The sequence below is a fragment of the Carassius auratus genome, unplaced genomic scaffold (genome assembly GCF_003368295.1).
Source record: "Carassius auratus strain Wakin unplaced genomic scaffold, ASM336829v1 scaf_tig00017243, whole genome shotgun sequence".
NCBI lineage: Eukaryota > Metazoa > Chordata > Actinopteri > Cypriniformes > Cyprinidae > Carassius > Carassius auratus.
In genome coordinates this window covers 24,807-48,748 of record NW_020524760.1, presented here as the reverse complement: position 1 = coordinate 48,748, position 23,942 = coordinate 24,807, and the positions used below count along the sequence as shown (strand labels likewise).

The 23,942-nt window shown below is 36.9% G+C and overlaps 1 protein-coding gene across 9 annotated transcripts in view; it reads left to right on the top strand.

Annotated features, from left to right (window-relative positions):
* The window catches only part of LOC113075600 (ELAV-like protein 4), an 81,506-nt gene that overhangs the window by 52,743 nt on the left and 4,821 nt on the right, over positions 1-23,942 (top strand). For 5 of the 9 annotated variants that reach the window (XM_026248277.1, XM_026248283.1, XM_026248282.1 and 2 more), the window contains 4 exons: positions 5,168-5,271; positions 13,260-13,413; positions 19,374-19,608; positions 22,647-22,685. In XM_026248277.1, the coding sequence (XP_026104062.1) occupies positions 5,168-5,271; positions 13,260-13,413; positions 19,374-19,608; positions 22,647-22,685 (532 nt within the window). Of the gene's footprint in view, positions 1-5,167; positions 5,272-6,078; positions 6,710-13,259; positions 13,414-19,373; positions 19,609-22,646; positions 22,686-23,942 lie in introns of those variants that run through there. The other 4 variants (XM_026248278.1, XM_026248280.1, XM_026248279.1 and 1 more) reach the window with 4 other exon arrangements.

Genomic DNA, 23,942 nt, shown 5'->3' with positions numbered 1-23,942 from the left:
TTTACTGGATCAAAAATATGCACCACAGTTCTAAAATCAAGCAGCAGGGAGGTCTGTAATACCTGTTATTCGTTAGCATTCCCATTCATCTTAATGGCAGCCACTCATCTGGCGATGGACCCCCTGGAAGTATGTGATTTGTAATCGGCTATCTTTGCTCTTTTTGTGGGACACATCAAATTTGAGCCAAGCACCTGAGCTGTAAATTTCATATGAACGATCGCTCTGGATCAGCAGCAAATGACAATCCAGACTGGTTGTCAGCACACACCAAGCAACTAACTTTGAATGATGTCTAAGGAGAAGAATGCTTTTTGGATCCAGACATTGTAGTTACAGCATTTACCAGCAGGTGCTAACTAGGCTACGCTAACCAGCCGAACCTAAACTCTTTGGTTTACCCACACACTCACAGAACACACACAACCACAAACAAGCCATGATCAAGCTCTCGTACATCACTGTTACGCTCTAGCTTCAGCCGTGTCCCATCGCAATGAAAAACCCATCAGGAGCCTACACACTAATAGTCATAAGCTGTTTATTTGTGAAAAATATCCTTTTAATTGGTGTTAAGCATTGTCTTTGAAAAAGCCTTTCCGATGTTTCCAAATTTGACTGCACGTCTATCCTGCTGGGGAACAGAAAGTGCTGGAAAAATGTAGATCCACACTCATTAAAAGCTCATTAAAAGCGCAATGCATCATTTCAGTTTCAAATTTAATTGACAATTAAAATATATAAGTTAATGTAACCATTATACTAATTAAACAGCATAGAGGTAATTCTCTTTCGCTGTGCCATTTGATGTTTATTGCATATTTCTAATGGGCTCTGTCAAAATCCTCCATCATTTTTGTTACAAAATCACATTTTATACAGTTTGTATATATCAATCATCTTACTTTCCACCACAGAAATAAGAATATTCTCTCTGATTTCATGTAAATAGCACACTCAGCCCTAAAAGCTGAAAGAACAGCACAGAATTTAATCATACTTCTGTAGATCAAACATGGAATTAAATATTCACAGAATAGGTATGATGCAGGATAGCAGATCGTTGGCTTTGCCATGAAACATTCTCTGTGATTTTCACGTCCCTCGATAATAAATTCATGAGGCAGCCCTGACTATAACCCTCTCCGATACCTACACTGCTGTCCATTGTAGGTTACCCTGGCTGTGCTGAAGAGAATGTGTTTTTGTGCACTTCACATTCATGTGCTGTCTCTGCGTGGGTATATAATCTGGTTGTGTGAACGAATTTTATATTTTGTGTGTAGGTGTGTATACCACCTATGTATTTCCAAACATACAGTACAGAGTATATATACTCATGTATAGGTATCATTTTATGCGTCGGTGAGATTTAGGGGAAGTACAAGAACACATGGTTTTTCAGAATGACTTGTTGGCTTTACTGAAGCACCATATAATTGGGTCCACCAGACACTTCTTAGGGGCTATACACAGGATGCATCCATGTTCAAAAACAGCTTCAAATAATATAAAATGGAACAGAATACAAGGGGTCTCTAGAAACATTTTTGAGTTAAACTATTTTTAACTTGACACATCTTCTTGAAAACACAATGAGCATTGCACACAATGCTGAAATACACAGTAACATCTTGAAACAATGGCCATGGGTGCCCAGTTCTTTTATAGACTGACATTTAAAAAATAGCACAGACTAAATGCAGGAACATACAGCCCTTCAAAAGGACATATTTAAGTTATAATAGTAATTTTGTTTATATACAAAAGAAAAACTGGTAACACTTTATTTTAAGGTGTCTTTGTTTTACACGTTACATGTACTTACTATTATAATAACAATTCATTATGGTTAATTACATGCAATTAACCCTAAGCCAAACCCTAATCCTAACCCTAACAATAGTAGTTACTCTGTAGTTAATTAATATTACTCAGTACTTAAATGTATGATTATGCTGTAACAAGGACAACTTAAAATAAAATGAGTAATCGAAAATCTATCTCAGCCAACAGTGTAAACTAAAGAAGAAACATCCTAATATGGTGCATTTAAATATATATATATATATATATATATATACAATTTTAAAAATAATTAACAAGGCAGTTACTATCACACTAGATTTTTTATGCTCTGAAGATATATACTAAAGTCAGTTTTAAATTGGATTTCTTGTCTAAAACAATGCGTAAAATCATAATGAAAGTACAAATTATGAACACTTCAGTTACAAACCCAGGAGTATTGAATCACTGAATAAAACATGTCTAAATCAAAACATTTCAAATAGAAATTCACTTGAAAGAGTAAACAATAGTTCTTCTAAAAAGTAACAGTAATGCACTCTAATAGATAAATGTGTATCTATTTCAAGATTTTAAAAGATGTAACTTCTCAGTGCAGGTTTCCATGCGGAGTTGAAACTTATAATTCAATCCATTTAAAGAATCACTACTAAAAATACTGAAAACTAGTTCACCACACAAATCGATTAGTAGTAATCAGTAGTAAGTAGTATGCTGATCAGTAGTATGCCTGTTTGTCCATAAGCAGGTGCAGCAGCAAGTTGTTTCATGCATGTCTGTAATATTGCATGTTTTCTTTGAGGTTGTGCCTCTGTAGTTTGTTACAGATCACAGATGAGATATGAGATATTTAATAGAGATCAATTTAAGGTTCTGTTAATGTGTCTGTTCGCAGGGAAATTAAATTAGCTAAATAATTGCCTTGCCAAAAAAGGCCCTTCGAGATTGTCAAAACAACTCACAGCCTCCTTTCTTTAAAGGAGGATGGTATTATTCTTTGTTTTGTCATAGACTACAAAGACTAATAATGAAATTATGCACTTAAATTAATAGTTAATGAACTCACTAAGGATTCGTCTTTTCATTTTCTTAAAATATTAAGAATATGACACAACAATCGTCGTAACCCAAGTGCACGTAGGTGTGTGCGCTGGTGCTTTTTTCTTAGTAAACAGCCTGGTTCTGGTCCCCCACTGAGATCTCCACTGTTGCACCGCTGTGTGATGGAGAAGAGATGTGTGTATTATACTGGTGGGATAAATCCCTTTGACAAAAGTGGCCTTGGTCTGCCTCACCTTATCCTCAGGCAAGAACTCAAAAGGAGGCAAGAACAACTGCTAGCAATGTTATGGAAATGCCATCAGGCAAAGGGGCATTACACAACACATTGTTTTATGAACCCATTATTGTACACTCAAACATACAATCATGCAAACACACATCCACCCACACGCACATATACACACAATGAAAATGGCATTCCAGGGCACGCCAACGTGGGGCCAAATGCTCTGGGGCACAAAGGGAGGAGAGTGATGAGCACAGCTGAGATGGTGGTGATAGAGAAAGACAAATGGAGAAGATAGGCAGAGAGAGATCTCAGTGTCTTTATTTCTCGGTGTGTTCTCTGAATGTTTCGTTATCCAGAGCTGAAGTTCTGCATCACAGTGCTTCAGAAACACACCTAATTTAGATCAACTTTTCCATTTCTATTATCCCACACACACTTTCTCACTTTTGGAGTTTGGCACAGAATGTCCAGAATATTCACAACCACTTAAATACACTGCTGTCCAAAAGTTTGTAAGATTTGAAAAATTGTTTTCTATTTGAATATAATTAAAAAATATAATTTATTACTGTGTTGGCAAAGCTGAATTTTCGGCAGCCATTACTCCAGTCTTCAGTTTCACATAATTCTTCAGAAACCATTATAATATGCTAATTTGCTGCTCAAAACATTTCTTATTATCTATGTTTAAAAAAGTGCTGCTGTTAATATTTTTGAGAAAAATCATGAAACTTTTTTCCCCCTTAGGATTCCATAATTAACAGAAATGTTTTGTACCAACGCCCACCACACACCAGCTTACTGGTGGAGAGGAGACAGAGTGATGAAGCCAATCAGCAGATATTTATTAGATTTAAACGATGTATAGTATAGAATAGTGTACACATAAATATTATTGATATAAAGCACAGTGAATTCACTCAGATAAGCCAAAATCTGCAAACAAAATACTTAAATATGAATTCAAATATATCTAACCAAATTAGGGATATTCTATAGACACTTACTGTGCAGAATACATGTTAACAATTTTCTCATTATCTTCTTTTATCTAAAACTTGAAAATAATCATCTGAGAATGATGTGACAGTAAACAGAGTTAATGAATAATCAGACAAAATAATTGATTTAAACAGATTTTCTTGAACATAATTCTTTCCCCCAAACTCGCACCATAAGTTGGCCAAACTTTGCTGTTTCAAGCTTGTCGGAATGCCGTACTAAACCACTGTCTAGGATCAAATTATTTGTATTTAAAGAAACTTAAAAAAAAATCTGTGTCGGGCTTTGAATAGTGCTGTATCGCTGCTTCTAGCTCTTCTGGTTCAGACTGGGGTCTTAATGAATGACAGGGACTTTTTATCCTCCGTAATCCAGAGAGAAAGAGAAGGTGGCGTACCATTTGAAGCAAAGGCAGCGAGAAGTTCTCCATTCGCCCCCTGCGGTATCTGGCGCACTTTATCTTGTGTTTGTTTGGCGCAGGGCATAGCACTCTTTCACATTTGTGATTCACTTTGTGTGTACACTGTGGACTTAGCGCTGTCTGTTTCCATTAATGAGGATAAGTGCAGCGCTGTTCTCGAGTTCCACTGCATTTGTATAGCAAGATCTTTAAAGAACAAAAAGGAAATTGGGGGGGGGGGTACCACATACGCTTTTAGCTGCAGGGTTTCGGTTTAAGTCAAATAGCAGATGATGGCTGCCTTGCCTACAGAGGAGCAGCAGATGGCTAGAAGAGGTTAAATCTAAATAATTCCACCAAAGACTCTTGTCAGAGGTTTCCAGCGGAAGCTTTCGCTTAATGTGTGCTATCCAAACATGAATTCAAACTAGTAACTGCTAGTCAGGTTAATGCAACATATATCATTAAGCGTTGATCTCATAATATATGCGTTGTTCATGCGATTAATGGTTTTAAGTGGTTTTTAAGACTTTTTAAGGTTGGTGAAGAAAAGCGATACACTTTGAAAGGAAGGGTAGTCAGTTTTATGCCTTTCTACACATTGAATGTTTTAAATTAAAATATATGTCTTTTCTCTTCCTTCCCTTTCTTTGCTGTAACTACAGGGCAGAGTCTTGGCTATGGTTTTGTCAACTACATTGACCCAAAAGATGCAGAGAAAGCCATCAACACGTTAAACGGACTCAGACTTCAAACCAAAACTATTAAGGTATGTGACCACACTAGCAGAAACTGTAAACTTGAATACGAATTCGCCATAACAGAAATAAATTCTATTTTAAATTCTATTAAAATAGACTTACATTTAAAATTGTGAAAATATTTCACAATATTACAGGTTTACTGTATTTCTGGTATTTGTGATCGAATAAATGTTTGATAAAAATATTTTAAATAAATGTGTGAATACATATATACACACTAGAGTATAATACTTTAATAATAATAATATTTATTGAATAATTAATGTAGAAATATTTATTAATTAATTATATTAATAAATAAAATATGTTTAAAATAGTTTTATTAAAAATCATTTTAATTACTTATTTAATTATTTAATTTTAATGTGTATAAATTGCATACATTTTAAATAAATTAATTAATGTGAATTAATTAAATTACATGCCAGTTTATTAATTGAATGTAATTGAGTTTCTTTTTTTTTAATCACTTTATTTTGGTATGATTACTCTCAGTAAATTAAACATAAAAATTAAACATTGTGGTGCATTTGTATGCATACCTCAGTGTGTACACTGGGATCAGCATTCAGGTTCATGGTGACAGGTTACTGTCTGCCTGCTGTTTACCAAACACTTTCCAGCCAAAGTAACCCATATTATGCTAATTGCAATAGCAGTCCTCCCCTGGTGCCAGTGCTTCTCGCTCAAGGGCACAGCATTGAGACGGTTCTCTCAGTGCCTCTCCAGTTAACAGGTCACCCGCACCTGGAACTGAACCTATTTAAACATTTAAACAGATAACAGACGTAACAAAGCTACATCTCATTTAGGTGGAAGCGTCCTTCCAGTCACCATTTCTCACGTCTGTGCCAGTCAATTCAGCGAATGTTTCCTGTCACCGTTTGTGCTAGTGGAGCTGCAGTGATTAGTGTGTGTGGGGTACACTGGCTCGTGCTGGGCTGAGGAGCGGCAGCACAAAGAGAGAGGAGGGCAAATCTGACTCATTGAGATGCAGAAGGAAACAGGAAAGCAACTGAAGGAAGAAATGGGGAAAATAGTGTAATTGATATGCAAATGAATCTCCAAATGTCAAATCATGAAGTCACACAAAAAGAGGGAAATAGCATGTATAATGAAATAATGTGGACATGCTAAATAGATGCTTAAAATGTGTCTGGTTTTCACTGTGGAAATTTTGATCTATTCTATCATGATCTGCTATATTTGATTCCATTCTATTCGGTTCAGACACACTGGTATTTTGTCATATTTTGTTCTACTATGTTTCAATTTTCAATTTAAATTCATTTGGATATGTTTTATTCTGATCTAATTTCATATTATTCTTATCTGCCTTTTTTGTTATTCTGATGTTCTATTTGATTCTATTTTATTGTCATTTTCTTCTATTTGGTTCTGATGTGCCATTTTATATTCCATTCTATTTGGTTTTGTTATATTTTATTAATGTTCTGTTTTATTCCATTTTATCCTCTTTTGTCATTGTACTATCATTCAGTATTCTGATCTGTCATGTTGTTTTATATTCCATTTTATTCCATTGTACTCAGTTTTGTTATATCAATGTTCGGTTTTATCCCATCTCTATAGTAATTCTATTATTTTCAGTTTTCTGATCTGTCACTTTCTGTTCTATTCTATTCTGTTTTATGCTTTAGCAATTCTGTTTTATTCCATCTCCATTGTAATTATATTCTGTTCAGTATTCTGATCTGTCGTTTTCTCCTTTTCTTTTCTGTTTTATATTTTATTCCCTATAATCATTCCTATTCTGTTCAGTATTCTGATCTGTCATATTCTATTCTATTCTATTCTATTCTATTCTATTCTATTCATTTTTTTGTGTGTTTTATCAGTGTTATGTTTTATTTCAGTTTATTATTTGCGGTCTATTTTATTCTCTTAACTGTTTTGATATTCTGTTCAATTCCATTTTATTCTCTTTTGAGTTATGTTCGATTCTGATCTGGTCTGATTCCTCTATTCTTTTCTATTTTTCTCATTTCTGTTCTATCATTAAATTAAATCATGCATTGAAGTAGATCCGTTCCATTTTGCTCAGCAGCATTTGTGGTAAATTTAGAAGCAGCTGGTTTTAACAGTAAATTCTGACAGCTGCTCAAGGCATAATCTGGCTGTGTGTGTGCATATGTGTGTGTGTGTGTGTGTGTGTTTTCATCTGGCCTATAATCCCAGACATCTCACTTACATCCACCCTAATCTAATCAGATTGGATTTTGTCGCTTGTGAAAACATAGCTCAGTGTGTGCGGCTCAGTACCTCTTAACATAACAGCAAAAGAACGCGTGTGTTTGTGTGTGGGAGCAAGAGAAAGAAAAAAAGAGAGACACGAGAAAGAAAAGAATTGTCAGGGCTATTTTTGAAAGAGGACAACACGATGCTCACAAACATGGGCGTTTTCCAGAGTGGCAGCGTGTATGTGTTGGCCGACAGTGTTTCTAGTACTGGTTTCAACATCAGCTACGAATCCATCAGAGACAGAATGACTCACTCTGTGTGTATTTGCCGATCATCACAGCTTCCTGCCACACGGCACTTCTCTAAGTGACAAAACACACTTCCAGGGAGGCAGCGATACACATGCATAAACACACTGTTATAACACTACACTTATCGGCCAAACACACCTCAGGCTTTTGGTCCCATCCCAGGGCTATCCATATGACTTCTAATCTGGTCTTTTTTACCAAAGAAAATAAAAGTAGTTCATGGCTGTAGTTCATGGCTACTTTGTACTGTGAATCAGGCAAAAACTCCCAAGTTATCCGTTTGAATTACTCTAACAAACCATTTATTCAATCCATCACAGCATTTGCTGAATTAACATCTGACTCACTGAACTGCAAGTCATCACAGCTGTCATTCATCTCCGACTCAAAATAAACCAAAATGTTATGTGAACCACTTTAGGAAATGAGAATTGTGAGACTTAAGTATAATTACTTATTTTTGACACTGCACATTGAATGCATAGTAGTAGTATTAAAAATAATACATTAAAATAAATATTATTTTATTGGTATTGGTATTATTATGGTCATGGTATTACGTTTTCAAATCTGAAATACTCAAGTGAGCACACAGCGGTTTGGCCCAAGGGCACAATTTAGTGTAACACAAATTTTCATGCTGTCTGTTGGGGAGTTGTCATAACCTGCAGGAATGATGCTGCTGAGCCTACTTCTCCTAACCATGTTCAATTTCCTTCTCTGCCACACATTTCGACAAATGCAGACATACAGGTAATGAAGCAAGATGACTTAGCGTGCCTACACAAACAAAACGCATGGTACTCATGCATGATTGATTTTTTGCTTGCGCACACACACACACACATATGCATTCCGGAATCGAAACAACCAAAGATGCTCCCGTTTCACACACTGTCTAAACCTATTGCAAAGCGACAAGCAATTTGTTTGTCCACAATGAAAGCAAAAATGCTATGTGGAGAAGAATTTTGGAGCAATTTTGCACTAGACAGAAGCTATCAAGTGTTTTTTAGAGTGGGGGTTTAAAAAATGAGGTACAATATCAAGCCAGTTTTACAGTTTCATCTTTGGAAATGTCAAAACTGAAATATCATCAATTTAACATCAAGATACAAAAAAAATAAAGATCAAGATACTGTCAATAGTGCATATATTAGATGTTCCTCTACATAATTGTCACTCTCCTGAAATCACCGTAATTTGTTTGACATTTGTTGCTGAGTTCATGAGTCACATTTTATGCAAAACTTTTATTCTTAAGCCAACCAGAATACAAACTCAAATGTAAATCTGATTTAGTGGGTTCGATGCTTGAAGATTTAGCCCCACATGTTCTCTGATTTCTCCACCTACTTATTACTGTCTGTGTTCTATGTATAGATCTTTTAGATTTTTTTTCTTACCTTTATGAAACAGAAACTAGCAATTTATGACAAATTAGAAATGATATGCTTTTAATGTAAGTCATACATATTTTTAGCTGACTATGCTTGGTTGAGTGGGTTGAAAGTCCTTGGGCCCTGAGCAGTGAAATACAGAAATAGAAACCAAGTCACATTCAAAATGTGCTGCTGATTCTTGTGGCCGCAGCTGGAAAGGACAAAAACTGTGATTTACACGGAAGAGCTTTGATTGCGTATCGCTTCATCGCGCCATGCCTGGTTGGGACACGTTGTCATTCCATTCCATGTCCTTTGTTAATTATCTAGATCTTTTTATCTTCATATTTTCTCTCTTCATCCATCCGTCTATCTCAGCGTGGGTTAGAGAAGCCAGTGTCTTTATTTCTTTAGTGTGATCTTTCTTTTACACCTCTCATGCTCTTGGCCCTCCTTTCTCTTGCACTCCATGAAACCTCTTATTCCAGCACCAGCCCTCTCAAAAGATGCTCTCCTGCTGTAATCCAGCAGAAAAGAGATAATATCCTCTACCTTATAACTTCTAATAAGTGTGTACCAAGGTCATCCTTCTCATAAAGCCTCCATCGTAACCCCACCCCCCATTGAGCCGGGATGAAGACAGACCATCTAATAGCAACAGACAGCTGCGTCTAAGAGTGGATGAGCGAGAGAAAGAGGAAAAAAGATGGAGAGAGTAATTATACGAAGTGCAGTTCTATGCTCTTTTCAGCCAAGCAAGAAAAACTGCGTTTATGAGGGCCCTCCTGCTGAAATAAGCTGATGATATATATGTTCACAAGAGGCTGTTTAGATGAGAAAAAGGAAGTGAGAAAAGACGTCTGTGGCGTTTTATATTCTTTCGCAAAATGCCGGTGTCAGATTCAGGGTCTCTCAAGCACATCAGCTAAAGCAGGAAGTCCATGAAAACAGATCAACAAGGCTGCATCTCATCAGTGGAAAAATAAAAAAGAATGAGAGTGAGAGTTTCACTCCAGTCACCACTTCCACGTGCTTATCATTTAGTTACACACACACACACTTCTCCATGACACTTCTCCGTTTCTCAGCAAAACTCCGGCTTTGCCTTCCTGTCGAGGTGTGATGGGAGAAATCCCACTGAGGGCGAGAAGAGCATAGCCTTGTGTTGTGAGTTATGTGTACACACACACACACACACACACTGCTCACAGCAGACAGGGTGTTGATAGATCTGACATCTGGAACTGCTTGACAGGGCAAGAAAAAAGCAAACAGAAAATAAGGGAGGAGAGAAAAAGAGAGGAGAGGAGCGGAGCAGAGCCTGCCAGGGTTCCATGCCGTTTGCCTTCTTCATTTAAGTGGATTTGAGGAGATTACGGCGGCGTGTTTAGCATGTTTAACTCAGCATTTGTAGCTGTGTAACAGCCTGTGATGGCCCTGCTGCCCAAATGTCAGAACTAATGAAAATATGAGATGGAAAGGCTGCTTCAACCATTAATGGGAACAGATTAAATTGATGTAAGCATTAAAGAGCAGCGAGATGGAAACATCTTCCCATCTTAAATTAAAACTGAAATGCTGTAGTGGGAAAGAGCGAGACAAAAAACATGGAATCAACAAGAAAATTCAGGAAATGGAGATGTTCAAAAAAAATAAATCTGTATTCACCCACATGTCGATTCAAACCCAAAAGGAGTGGAACACAAAAGGAAACATTTTGAAAAGAGTACTAGCCGTTCTTTTTAGTACATATACAATAAATTGGGATTGGAGCTTTTGCAGATTCAATAAGAACACTAAAGCATCATAAAAGTATACATATGACTTGTGTGCTATATATTTAAGTATTTAATTATTAATAAAAATAAAATGTTCTTTAATTCTATAATGTTCTATAATAATACTAGAATATTGTAAAAAAAAATACTTAATAATGATTATGACCATTTTATTTTATAGAACAGCAAAATTACAATACTAATATTTTTATTTTTAATACTTTGCTTTTTGCATACTTTAGGTTGCAAAATATGGAAATCTGCATCAATACGGAAGAATTCTTCCAAAGACATACAACAACTTTGTGTCATTAATAAAAAGGAATTTAAGTTATTATTTACTGAAAATTCTGAGGAACTTTTATAAGATTTCACAAGAGAAGTAGCGAAAATTGAATGAAAAAAATATTCTTTTGAGTTAGATCTTTTAAATGAATCAATTGATCAGCTAACAAAGACTGAAAAAATCAGATTCCCAAGTCCAGCACTCTATGAGTCAGTCACAGCAGTTAATAGAGTGGAGGGAAGGAATATTAGTGAATAATGACTTCATTTGTGTTCTATTCATCACATTAAACTTTTTAATGAAATATTTTTAATGAAAGTATTCATGTGAAAAGAAAATAATATTTCTGAAAGCAGTCATTTGGACTATGATATTCTTTGGAACTGAGAAAAGTCTCATGGGTTTGGAAAGACATTGAGTTAATCATTTTTAATTTTGGGGTTGAACTATCCTTTTGAAAACAATTCTCATTTAAGAAAATCCAGGATGAATCATAGCACTAAAGTTTCCCACAAGAATTACTTTAAAAAAAATAATAAAAAAATTGTGTAAAGTTCAGTGACATTATGGTATTAAATTTGCCAATGACTCTCAGATTTGATTGAGAATGGGTGCAATGGGTGGAAATTGCACCATGTGTGTAAGAAAAGAAAGAGACTGGTATTGGAAGTTGAAAATAAGTACAGTGTGTTTTAGAGTGTGATATACACTGTCCAAGGTTCTGCAGAGTTTGACACATCGAGAGAGGTTGAGAACGTGCTGTGTGAGCAGAGCGTTAGATGGAGGGAGTATAGTGGAATGAGCGCTGTCCAAGGTGCTGGTAAGCACAGCGTGCTGATATCAGAGCGTGTGGGGAATGTGAGAGTGAGAGAGCTATAGATGGCTTGGCTCTCACTCTAGGCACAAACAGAAGGTTCCAACGTGTTATTCAGCACAGATGACAGCCAGCCTTCTCTCTCACACACTCACACACAAGCTTTTCCATCATGTGTATTTTCTGAAAACAAATGAGCCTTTATCATTTACTGCTGTGTGTTTTAAGTGAGGTTTATGAACCTTATTCTAAAATTTTGTCAATTTGTGCAACTGTAGAAAAGAAACGAAAACAGTCCAATTATGTGTAATTAAATCATTGCTTGAATATTGTCTGAATTCCCTGTCAATACTTGTAGACACGCATACTCCAAACATTATTCAATGTTATTATAAAACAATTTATAAATGTATATATAAAGTATATTATAAATTATATGAAAATAAATATTTATTTCAAATAAAATATAAATCTAGAATAATAAAGACTGTAAGAAATATACCATTTCATTGCTACTTTATTTCTAGATTTAATTAATTTTATATACAAATAAATCACTCCCCAACAATTTTAAGTGTTCCTGTTTTTCAGTACTTTTGGAGACTTTTCAGAATAGACTGCAATTATGCGTGTAGTTCAAGGGGTTCATGAACTTCAACCATTGTATTTTGAATACCCAGTTTCTTGGTTACATTGTTTCTCTTCAGAAACTGGGTTAGAGGTGGTGTACGTTAATATTGAATTTACATTTTCATTCCTCCTTTGAGACAATTTGCAAAGCTCTTTAGATGTCGTGTATATCCCTTATCTCTGAATGAGCATGGATCACAGAGAATCCCTCGCAGCAAGTTGTTCCTTTTCAAAATATTAATTCAAGGGAATTTTTCATTGTTCTAAAGTGGAGGATTTGGGGGCAATTCTTTAGCTGCTCCAGGTCAGCGCAAGACTACAAACCACCAGCACAGTGTGAGACAGAACAGGTGCGCAGATGACCTCTGGCATCTGAATACTGCATATGCTTTCATGCCAATGCAAGATGTGTAGGTTTTAAATCGCCTGAACAAATATCCTACAAAAGTCAAAATGAAATTAAATGCTTAACCAGCACATGTGGATGTGGAGTTCAGAACAATTTCCAACATTTTTATATCAAATCATACCACTATAGTTTGATAATTGCAACAAATGCTCAGTGTGCTTGTGTGTTTTTTGTCTTACAGGTTTCATATGCACGGCCCAGTTCAGCTTCTATCCGTGACGCTAATCTGTACGTGAGTGGGCTACCCAAGACCATGACCCAGAAGGAGCTGGAACAGCTCTTCTCTCAGTACGGACGGATAATCACCTCCCGCATTCTCGTCGACCAGGTCACAGGTATCAGTGGGACCGCTTTTCTCTCACCCTGTAGCATGCAAACAAACAAACTAATTAATTAATTTTGCATAAAATATACATTTAATATAAAAATACAAATAAGGTTTAGTCAAATATTACTTTTAAAGACCCACAAAAACCCAGTATTAGACACACATAAATACACTCAAGCTCAACCATGCAGTCATCTTGTGTGTAAATGTATGTTGTTATTTGTTTGCATTTAATCATGGCATGGAAAGACTAATGAGTCTATTTTAAAGCATCCAGCCGTCTCCCTGGCCTATCTTTACTCCAACATCATGAATAAATCAACCAGGATATAAATGGTCATGGAGCTGAATTTCTTACACATTCAATATTTTTTTTTACAACTGCATAATTCATAATGGCACTCACCATGCAAACAATATCGCATAAGCCACAGGAAAATGTACTCCACATTCTAGTGGTGTCGAACCCTTTCTGAAGAACTGCTGAGGAATGCTGCATGGTCACATGCACACATACACACATGGGGGCCTTCCTCCCTTGACATGGTTCTTCCTCTGGCCTTACAAAGGCTTCCCGGGAGAAAATGGTCTGAAGGGAGCATAATGATTCATTAAACCTGAGTGTCTAGTGATTAAGAATCAGGGAGTGTTTTCTTTTTGAAGCTACTAATCGGAGGGCTGTGTTAAAATACATGGAGCAAATATTACAACTCTTCTGTGGAGCCCTAAAAGCCAAACAAGGATTTTGCGTCTGTCAAAAAAAAAAAAAAAAGAGTTGAACTCAAAGAGGGATTAGACGTGTTACTCAAGACCAGTTAATAGTTTAATTAAATCTAAAATGAATGCTGACAAATCAGATTACTGTATGTTACCAGTCATATGGACCATCCATATGCTGACAGGATCTGATTATTGTGAAATCACTGTAAGCCATTTGTGGTACATACAACAACATTTGCCTCATATCTGAATTCTGATGTCATTAGCAAAACAGAAAATAGTGATTTCGTACAGGCGCATGTATAGAGAAGGAATGATTCTTATGAGGCGATTCTTTCAACAGAATCAAAATTAATCACAGCATCTACTCTTGAACTAAGTCACTGTTACTGAATTTCTGAATCAATCGGTTACTCACTAAAACACATTAGTTTGGTATACCACATTTATCATAAAGAATTAGGTTTTTTCAGCAAAAATACTGCAACAATTGTCAATGGAATTAAGAAATTATAATTTAATTAATCAGAAACTGAAAATTAATTTACATCCCTACTCATTAATATGTGAATCGTTTATTGGGGAAACATGACTAAATTACAAGGATCTGAAAAGCTTTTGAGCATATGACTGAATCCACAGCATGAGTACTTAAACCTAGCATGTAACCTAAATGAAGTATGATAGGTTTGGCCCTTTGATCAATAGTCAGCTCCGCCGAGCCTTGCCTAGCAGTCAATGCATGTCCCATCAATGAGAGCAAATACAACTGATCCATTGCGCTGGCTCCTACAAGCTGTGCCTCTTAAGTGAAAAAGACTGAGCTCCCTTGAGCTACTTGTAGAAATCCCTCTTTTAAAATGCCACACTTTCTCCTCTTCTACCACCATTTCTTTTCTTGCTCATTGATATTTTCCTATGACTTGAATTCCTATACAGTGTGAACGCACTGTCAGAAATGGTTTGAAACACGTCAAAATGTATTTGAGCCAACGTTGCACAACAAGTGTCCAAATCAAGACCTGTCAAACACAAAGGATCTGTGATGTATACAGTGAATCGAGATGCTCGTTCAAACATTGCCATGACACCGCTACCTTGGCCTCCAATTACACAAGGACAGACAGATGGATTTATACCAGTCAAAGAGCTGCTCAAGTCTTCAAAGACCTTCCTTACTGAGCCTTTTCAAATACCATCTGTAGCACAGCAACTAAAAGTTACATAAAACAAGGACGTCGCTCTCCTTTCTCTGTTTAGGCAGCAGCTACGGCAAAGAGGTGTACGTTTTTTGTCCCCACATAATATTTAGTGCACTTGTTTAATAAATGTTCCATACAGTTGGCACAGTCACTTAAAAGTGAGAGAATGAGAGACAATGAAGAGGTACTTATGTTAAGACAGAGGAGAGAAGGCTTTCATCAACAGCCAAGCTTTTCTGAGCTTTTCCTTTATCCCCAAAGGACTCTCTCTCTCTCTCTCTCTTTCTCTCCTGTACGCAGTAAGTGTTGAGGACCAGAACAGTGGGCGTGCAGTAGAAAACACTTTGTCAGGCCGGCTATGGCGGTCTCTTTCCACTGTTTCCTGTTCGCTCACTCTGTGTGTCACGGTTATTATTAAACTCAGCATTCTCCAGCTTCATGTGTGCTGAGTCGAGATAAGTACAGGTAGAAAGTTACATAAGGTAGGAGTGATTACCGGGAGAATAGTGCTGTTAACCGGCACATTGTAGCCGTAACTGTTCGGTTCATGATAAGCGCTAAAAAGGAGCTATCAGTGCCAGTGTCTCCGGTTTTAGCCCAACTGCTCGCTTTGTTTAGGCAGCCTGTTATAGAAATGGCTGCAGGCTCATTATGGTAATGGCAGGGAAGCAAGGGGCAAAGAAAAAAAGTAAAGCACAGTCAACATTAAGACGCCCATTTGCATATTTTAACCGTTAAACTGTGAGGTTTTTTTCTGGACCCTAATTTTAACGATTCTGCAGGCATCTGATAGATCGTCAGCTGTTTATTGAGTCGCAGCCTGAATGGCATTGGTCAGCACTATTTCTACTTGAGGAAGCCGAGATACCATCACAATTTCATTATAGTAGTGTAAGTGCACAATTCTGAAACCCTCTGGATTGAATCATACTACAGACTACCTACCCTATGGCCTTTATTTTTTTTTTTAAGGGATGATATGGAACAGACTTCCAGAAGATAAAAGAACAAAATAGACATTAGATTGAAATATTGGTTTGCTGTTTAACAGTCATCAGACCTTTAAGACTTGTTAAGGCAAACGTAGTCAATGTTTGGAAAGGAATACTAGCATACTACTAAATAAATATATAGCATTTTATACTCTATGCAGTTAACTTAAAAAAAATCTTCTGGTACTCCTGCATACTGTGCATATATAATACTGTGCAGTATATAATACAAATATGTAAAATCTAGCCATATCATAAGTTTGGCAGGACTTGAACTTTAACCTCTGAGTCCATATCTGGCAATGACTTCAAAGGCAGCATTTTGTGTATGAAGATGCCATCAAAAGAAACTGGTTTCAGATAAGCTTCTAAGCCACATCTAATTAACTAAAACAAATTCAAGAGAGCTTTAAAGCAATATTTATATTTATTCATATTTATAGACGTATGTTTTTAAAAAATTATGTAGTTTCTATTTATACCACCAACAGTCAAACTGCACATTGTGGGATATGAGTAGGATACATCTCTGCTGTCTTCAAAAGCAATTAAGGCATTATGGTAGTTAGGATGTTACCAGACATTGGATTTGTACATGTCTAGATGCCTTCCTCTCTCAGCTTTTAGACTCAGCTGGTGTTTGTGTTCATCCTAAACAAGCAAAAAGCAAAGACAGCATATAGTTTACGTCAGATCCATCAGTTCATTCCTGCACACTTAATCTGACAGACAGAAACAAAAAGTCATCTAGTTTTGGATCAACATTTTATGAAACGGAATGTGTAATCTGTTGTATTTTTAGATACTTGAGCTGTTGCATGTCAGATATCTTCTAGACAGAGAGAGGAGACAGAGAGAGGAGGTGTCATTCCCAGTTTCCTCTATCTGTCCCACTTTCGAAGGATTCCGCTTTGACCTCAACATCACTCCATGGTGAGCACGAAGCTAACCGTGCATCCTAAACTCTGGAATAATGCATGCTTTTCATTCCTCGAGCCTTTTACTTCTGACTGTCTAATTAAAGAGAGCAGGTTTTAGGAAGGGAGAGGAAAAAGTGAAAAGCTGTCAAGAATGCCTCACGCTGTGAGGGAAAGAGAGTAATGCAGCCGCAGTCTGAATGAAAGCTCACTGTATTGAAAAGATTGTGTGCAAATATTTGTTTGCCTAACGGAACGTATCAAAAGACACTGATTTGAATAGACAATCAGGCTGCACAACAGAAAACATCAATACTAGCGGGTGACAGCTGAGAGAGTGAGAGGAGAAAGAACTGACAATATAGAAAGCAGATAGCAGACACACACACACACATACTCCCACACAAATACGTGTTCATTGTATTTTGCAAATTGCCCTCTCGACAAGTCGTCTCTACACGCACCTCCTCAGAGCAGAAGGATCGTCTCATTAAAAACCAACCCAACAAAAGACCTCCCAGTAAGCCAGGTTCTTTTAAATGCTACTTTCAGGTAGCGGTCAAAATCATTGCCTTGGAAACCACAGAAATGTCGCGGACAAGCTGCATACCACGAGGCGGCGTGTGGCCGTCAGCTGCCACAAACCACTCAGCTTGAGGCCGTCGCACACACACGCTCAATTTCCACACCAGCGGGGTGACAGAATCTCCACACAATATCGCCATCCTCTCATGAAGAAAAGAAAACAAATTACACGTCTGCCTAACAGCACCGGAACGCTGGCCGGCCAATAGAGTTTCCCCATTCCATTGCGTCTCATTTGCATGAGACACCAGCAAGAGGGTCCCGTCACACAGGCTGCATATCTCTGTCATTTGTTGTTTTCAATGTCAAATCATTTTCGGTCTCTCAATATAGATATGAATCACTCTGAAAGAAGGTGTGAGAGACTGGAAGTGTGTGAATGTGTGTGTTTGGTGCATTCAAATCATGTCGGAAAGATAGTATTTACTAGTTGATCACACATGAAGGCCACCACAATGTCCTAATTATGAATGGAGGATTTATATGTTTTTATAAGTTTCTTTAAAGGAGTAGTTAACTTAAAATGAAAACTTGCTCACCAATGGATCCTCTGCAGTTAATAGGTGTCGTCAGAATGAGAGATCAAACAGCATGATCAAACGCCGTCGGTGTGTGAATGTGTGTGTGTGTGTGTGAATGGGTGAATGTGAGGCAAATTGTAAAGCGCTTTTGGATGGCCATGTGGTCTGTTGAAAGCGCTATATAAATGCAGTCCATTTACCATTTACCATGATGAAAAATAATGCACAATTAATCAACATGAATCCAACATGCGTGTTAAAGTCTTGTGAAGTGAAAATCTGTGTGAAATAAATTCATTAAGGCATTTTAACTGTAAAATGTTGCTTCTGTCCAAAATCCCTAATAACGCTTACTTCCATTGAAAAAGTCCATCCCATGTTGTCCTCCCACATCAAAATCCACCTATATGTTTAGAACTGTTTTGGATAGTTTTTTAAATGAGGCAACTTTTTCACAAGTAACAGGAAGCAATGGTTTAAAGTTTAAACAATGGATTTGTTTCGTGCAAACACACCTTTTCATTTCAAAAGATGTTAATTGATGGACTGGCGTTATGTGGAATACTTGTGGATTATTCTGATGTTTTTAGCAGCTGTTTAGTCTCTCATTCTGATGGCACCCATTCACTGCAAAAGATCCATTGGTGAGCAAGTGATATAATGCAGTTCTCAAAATTTGTTCCAACAAAGAAATAAACTTATCTACATATTGGATGGCCAGTACATTTTCATCAAATTTAAATTTTTGGCCCAGAGTTTCTGAGTTGGGGATCATATTAGTGTCTGATGCAATGGACATAGCCTCTGTTTTTAAAAGTAAAAGAAGAGAAAAATCTAGCTGAATTTTTTGTAGAAAAGATGCATTACCATCTTGCTCCAACTAAAGCAACTTGAACACACTGGCATTGTAATTACAACTTTCCAAAATGTAAATACAAACTTTCTTGGAGTACTTGAATGTACCATTAATGTTGCTGTTGCAGGCTGGATAAAGCCAGTAAGCGTATGGTGTGTTGTTTCTGGTGTGCTGGCCCCACAGGTGGCTCGCGGGGTGTGGGCTTTATTCGCTTTGATAAGAGGATAGAAGCGGAGGAAGCCATCAAGGGTCTGAATGGACAGAAGCCCTCAGGTGCTGTCGAGCCCATTACGGTGAAGTTTGCCAACAACCCCAGCCAGAAAACCAGCCAGGCACTACTGTCGCAGTTGTACCAATCCCCCAACCGCCGCTACCCGGGACCCCTCCACCACCAAGCGCAGAGGTTCAGGTGAATACAATCAGTCTACAATAATAATAATAATAATTTGTATATTTTCTTACATAGCTTCCTTTGAAACTCACATAAAATTTGGTGGAATAGCAAGGCAAAATAGGTGTCTGGATTTTGAATCGGTTACCTCTAGAGCTCAAGTTGTGTGTGTCATGTCACCACTGAGAAATAGCTGCTCCCAAAAATCTGCAGAAGCAAAATGATATTCAGAAAAGAACCTGAAGCGGAGGACTGATAAGAGACAGTGGGGTTCTGTCATTCACAATTCTTCTCTGATTTATTTTCCTCATACGCCATCCTCCCCTTCTTTCATTTCACATCTGTTCCTTTCATTTCAGTTCAGCAGGCCAGCAATAACTTCACTCTGGCAGCTAACACCTTTACAGCCCTGGGCGGCGCTTCTCAACCTTTTTAAAATAAATATGAAGTGATTTTTCTCTACTGTACCCCCACACTACGCACATATCTAGTCACACGCAACAATAACAACACCTTTTGATCCCACCGTTGATTTGCAAGGTCGTTGCTTAACGTCTCCTTTCCTCACAGGGCAATTCACATTAACTATGAGACATGTCTTACGAGCTACGGCAAACCTGCCAAAACACATGAGGTCATCTTGCAGTGAAATTGTATTTCTTAATAGCAGCAGATGTCGATTCACAATCAAGCAGACATTGAATATAGTATCAACAGTGTTAGCTTTAAGCATTTAGCATAATTATACTTAGTGTTTTTTGTGCTTGGTTTCTTGCTTTAATCAAACTAGAATCAAAGTTTTCAGTATATGCTTAGCTGAACTTCCACATTTTTACATGCAATTTACATATGCAAACTTATTTTGAAAACTGGAAACAGGATATAATGTCATGTTCCAAGGCTCCAAAAAAACTTGAATTGCAAATAGCTTCTGATTCAGAAGTTCTGAAGTCAAAGTTCTGCTAACAATTAAACATTGATCTTTCACACATCTGTGTGATCACATTCGTATGAATGGAAGCAGAACGGACTGTAGTATAAAGCTCATAAGAACCATTCAAAATATTTAATTATTCATTTGTATCATAAATAAAAAATACTTTGGATTAGTTACAGTTTCTACCCTCTAGATGCACGAACTGTCAGTGTGATGTTTACTTTTAAGCAAGAGATATTTTGTTTAGACAAACAGGACTCGTCAAGCAATTAGCACTGCACAGCAATACTGATAACAGAAATCAGTAATTAATTCCTCATCCATCACAAGCACTTACTACTGAAGAGATCTGAAAAGGATGAGCCACATTTGCATGTATTAGTTGACCACACAAAGGCCTCATTGTGTTATGTGTGTTTGTAGAGGAAGTGTGAAAAGCTGTAGGCAGGGCCAAGCGGGGTTGAGATATGCCTGCATATATCTAACACATCGCCTGCTCTTGCACCTCAGAGCCCTCTCTCCAATTAACTCATTTACCCACAAAGCAACCTGCCTCCCTAATTGACTAATTGGCATCTTAATGACTCGACACACCGAATGTCCTCATTTTATTTTGGCTCCATTTTTTCTCCAAGATCACAGAAGGCAGAGTCACCAACTGTTGACCCACTGCAGAGAGGGAGGGCCAGTATGTGTACGTGTGTTTGTCTGGAGAAGTTCTGTTTGAAATGTGAGAAAGCAGTAATTAGCCCTCTTGGCCATCTTGCAGTTTTAATAGGAAATAAGACAAGGCTGAGCCGAGTGAGGGACGGAGGTCACAGATTAGCCAAACAGACAGGAGCCTAAAATAAGAATGACTGATGGGGAAGGAAAGTGTTATACAACGGCCCGCTGGGTCACTGGGTCTAATTGCACAAGCACAAAGAAAGAAAATAAGAGAAAGAAAGGGCACTCCCAGTTAATGCTGCATTACATACTGCTTCCAACTTCATTGAGATGTCATTTTATATTAAAGTTTTCAGGTAGGCTAAAGGATGGCCCCAGACCAATTTCATCCATAATATTAGCATATTATCTGCACATGTTCAGACACTAAGATTCATTCTTAATATATCATTCTGAGTATCTTTTTTTATATAATTAATTTATTTATCTTCCTGAGTTTTATTTTCAATTTGCTCATACCCTTCTTAATCATTCCCTGATTGTCACTATAGAAATACATTACAATATTGAAATATATTCGGAATATAAACATTCCTTTCTGGGCAAATGTATCCAAATTCTCCATTTTACTGTGTTTTATTTATATATATATATATATATATATATATATATATATATATATATATATATATATATATAGATATACTAGAGAATATCCCACACTGTTTAAAAAACAACTAAAATGTTTTAATTAATAGAAATGTTTATATATATATATATATATATATATATATATATACATTTATACATTTACATACTACACAGGTAAAATGAAAAATGTATGGCCCAAATTAACTGAATAAATTTAAGCTCCTGTTTTTGAGGCGTGACTTCCACTGTATCGCCGTCCAGCACAGGGTTATTCACTACAATTTTAAAATATAAAATATATTCATATATATTATTCATATTAGAAAATATAGCATACACAGATATAATATATATATATATATATATATATATATATATATATATATATATATATATATATATATATATATATATATATTATATCTGTGTATGCTATATTTTCTAATATGAATAATATATATGAATATATATATATAATTAGAGCATGCAAGTCAGCCTATTGCAGTTTGTATATATGTTACACAAACGGTGTAGTGAATAATATTTTAGGACTGCAGCACTGTTAGTCTAAACAACTGGGTGGGCATTCAAGTGGCCTCCTGTCATCATAAGTGCTGCTGCAAGTCTGCTGTTCTTTGGATGTATGATTGGCTCTGTGAGATGCCTGATGGGGCAGCACAGTGTAATGGCCCATTGCTAGATTGGCATCTTCCTTCAATGAGGCAGGGATGTAGCATTAGTTCCACTGAGTGAGTCAACCATCTGCCTGGCATTAACCCCAGAACCCTCCTTCTCTTTACAGGCTGGACAATTTGCTTAATATGGCCTATGGCGTTAAGAGGTAATTAAAACTTCACCGAATGCCAGATGTCCATGTTGACAGTATAATTTATTTTTTTTTGCCTTCTTTTTTGAAAATCACATGCATTCACTTCAGTTCAAGGTTTTTTCCCTTCTCTTTAGTTCTTTTGCTTCTTTCTTACTTTTTTTTACTGGATTATTTTTTTATTTCAACCTACCAATCTGTAGACCTAAAAAGTGTAAGTATATTTTATAATTTGTGGTGTTTGATCATGATGATTATACATTTTATTATGAGTTCCGTTTTGGTATTTTGTGTTTTATTGTTGTGTAGCTCCTGTTTTGAAGCGTGGCTTCCACAGGATTCAGGGGCTGAAGCCGTACCTCCGTCCAGCTCAGGGTAACACACTGCCTACAACTGAACAAAATTATGCACATTCCCAGTGCATTACATATAACAGCTAAAATGCATGGATCGATGGAAGGCTATTATGTTTTTCATCTACTTGTTTCCATTTTATTTGTTGGAATGAGCTGGTCTAGAGCGAGACGGAGGGGGTGACAGCTCACCTGGATCCCTGCAGGAAATGTAGTGTTTCACTGCAGGTTTAGGAGCCTCTGATCAGTTGGGTTTGCTCATGTTCTTTTTGCTTTGTGCTGTTGTGGATGTAGTGAAAAGGCTTCTTTTGAACATGTTTTAGTGCTTATGACATTTTGCTGCATATTTTAGTATCTATTGAAACACTTTGATGTCCCTCGAACACCAAACACTCAAGGCTAAGATGGAGGGAGTAGAATGAAAGGATGTGCATTGTGCACATATTTTTTTTCAGATACCTCACTGTTAAGACTAAAGGCTCTGCATTTACTAGATTTCTTCTCTTTCTAGAAAAGTCCTTTGCGTTTCTTCACTGGCTGATCTGATGATTGTTGTTAGAAAACATTTTTTTTTTTTTTGTGCAAAATCTGACAAGTAACAGGATGTGCAACAATAAAACATGATATGCAAACAAAGCAGCGGCATCGTTCAAAACAAATGAAGAGACAAAAGATTCCTTTTTATTTACACTTGCTGCGATCAGCTGTCAAATAAGCCAGTCTGCCTCAAGAGAGGGAAAATTTAGGGGAGATGAAACCGACAAGGAGTTGGGGAGGCATTGTGCTCACAGAGCATGCCGTAGAAGATAATTAATGAACAAAGACCAGTCTGAAGAAGTGAGCATCATTAGGTGAAGGTGGGCAGCTCAGAAGGGTGGGATGGCTCTAGGTCAGTCGCTTGTTGCTATGCAACCTCTCA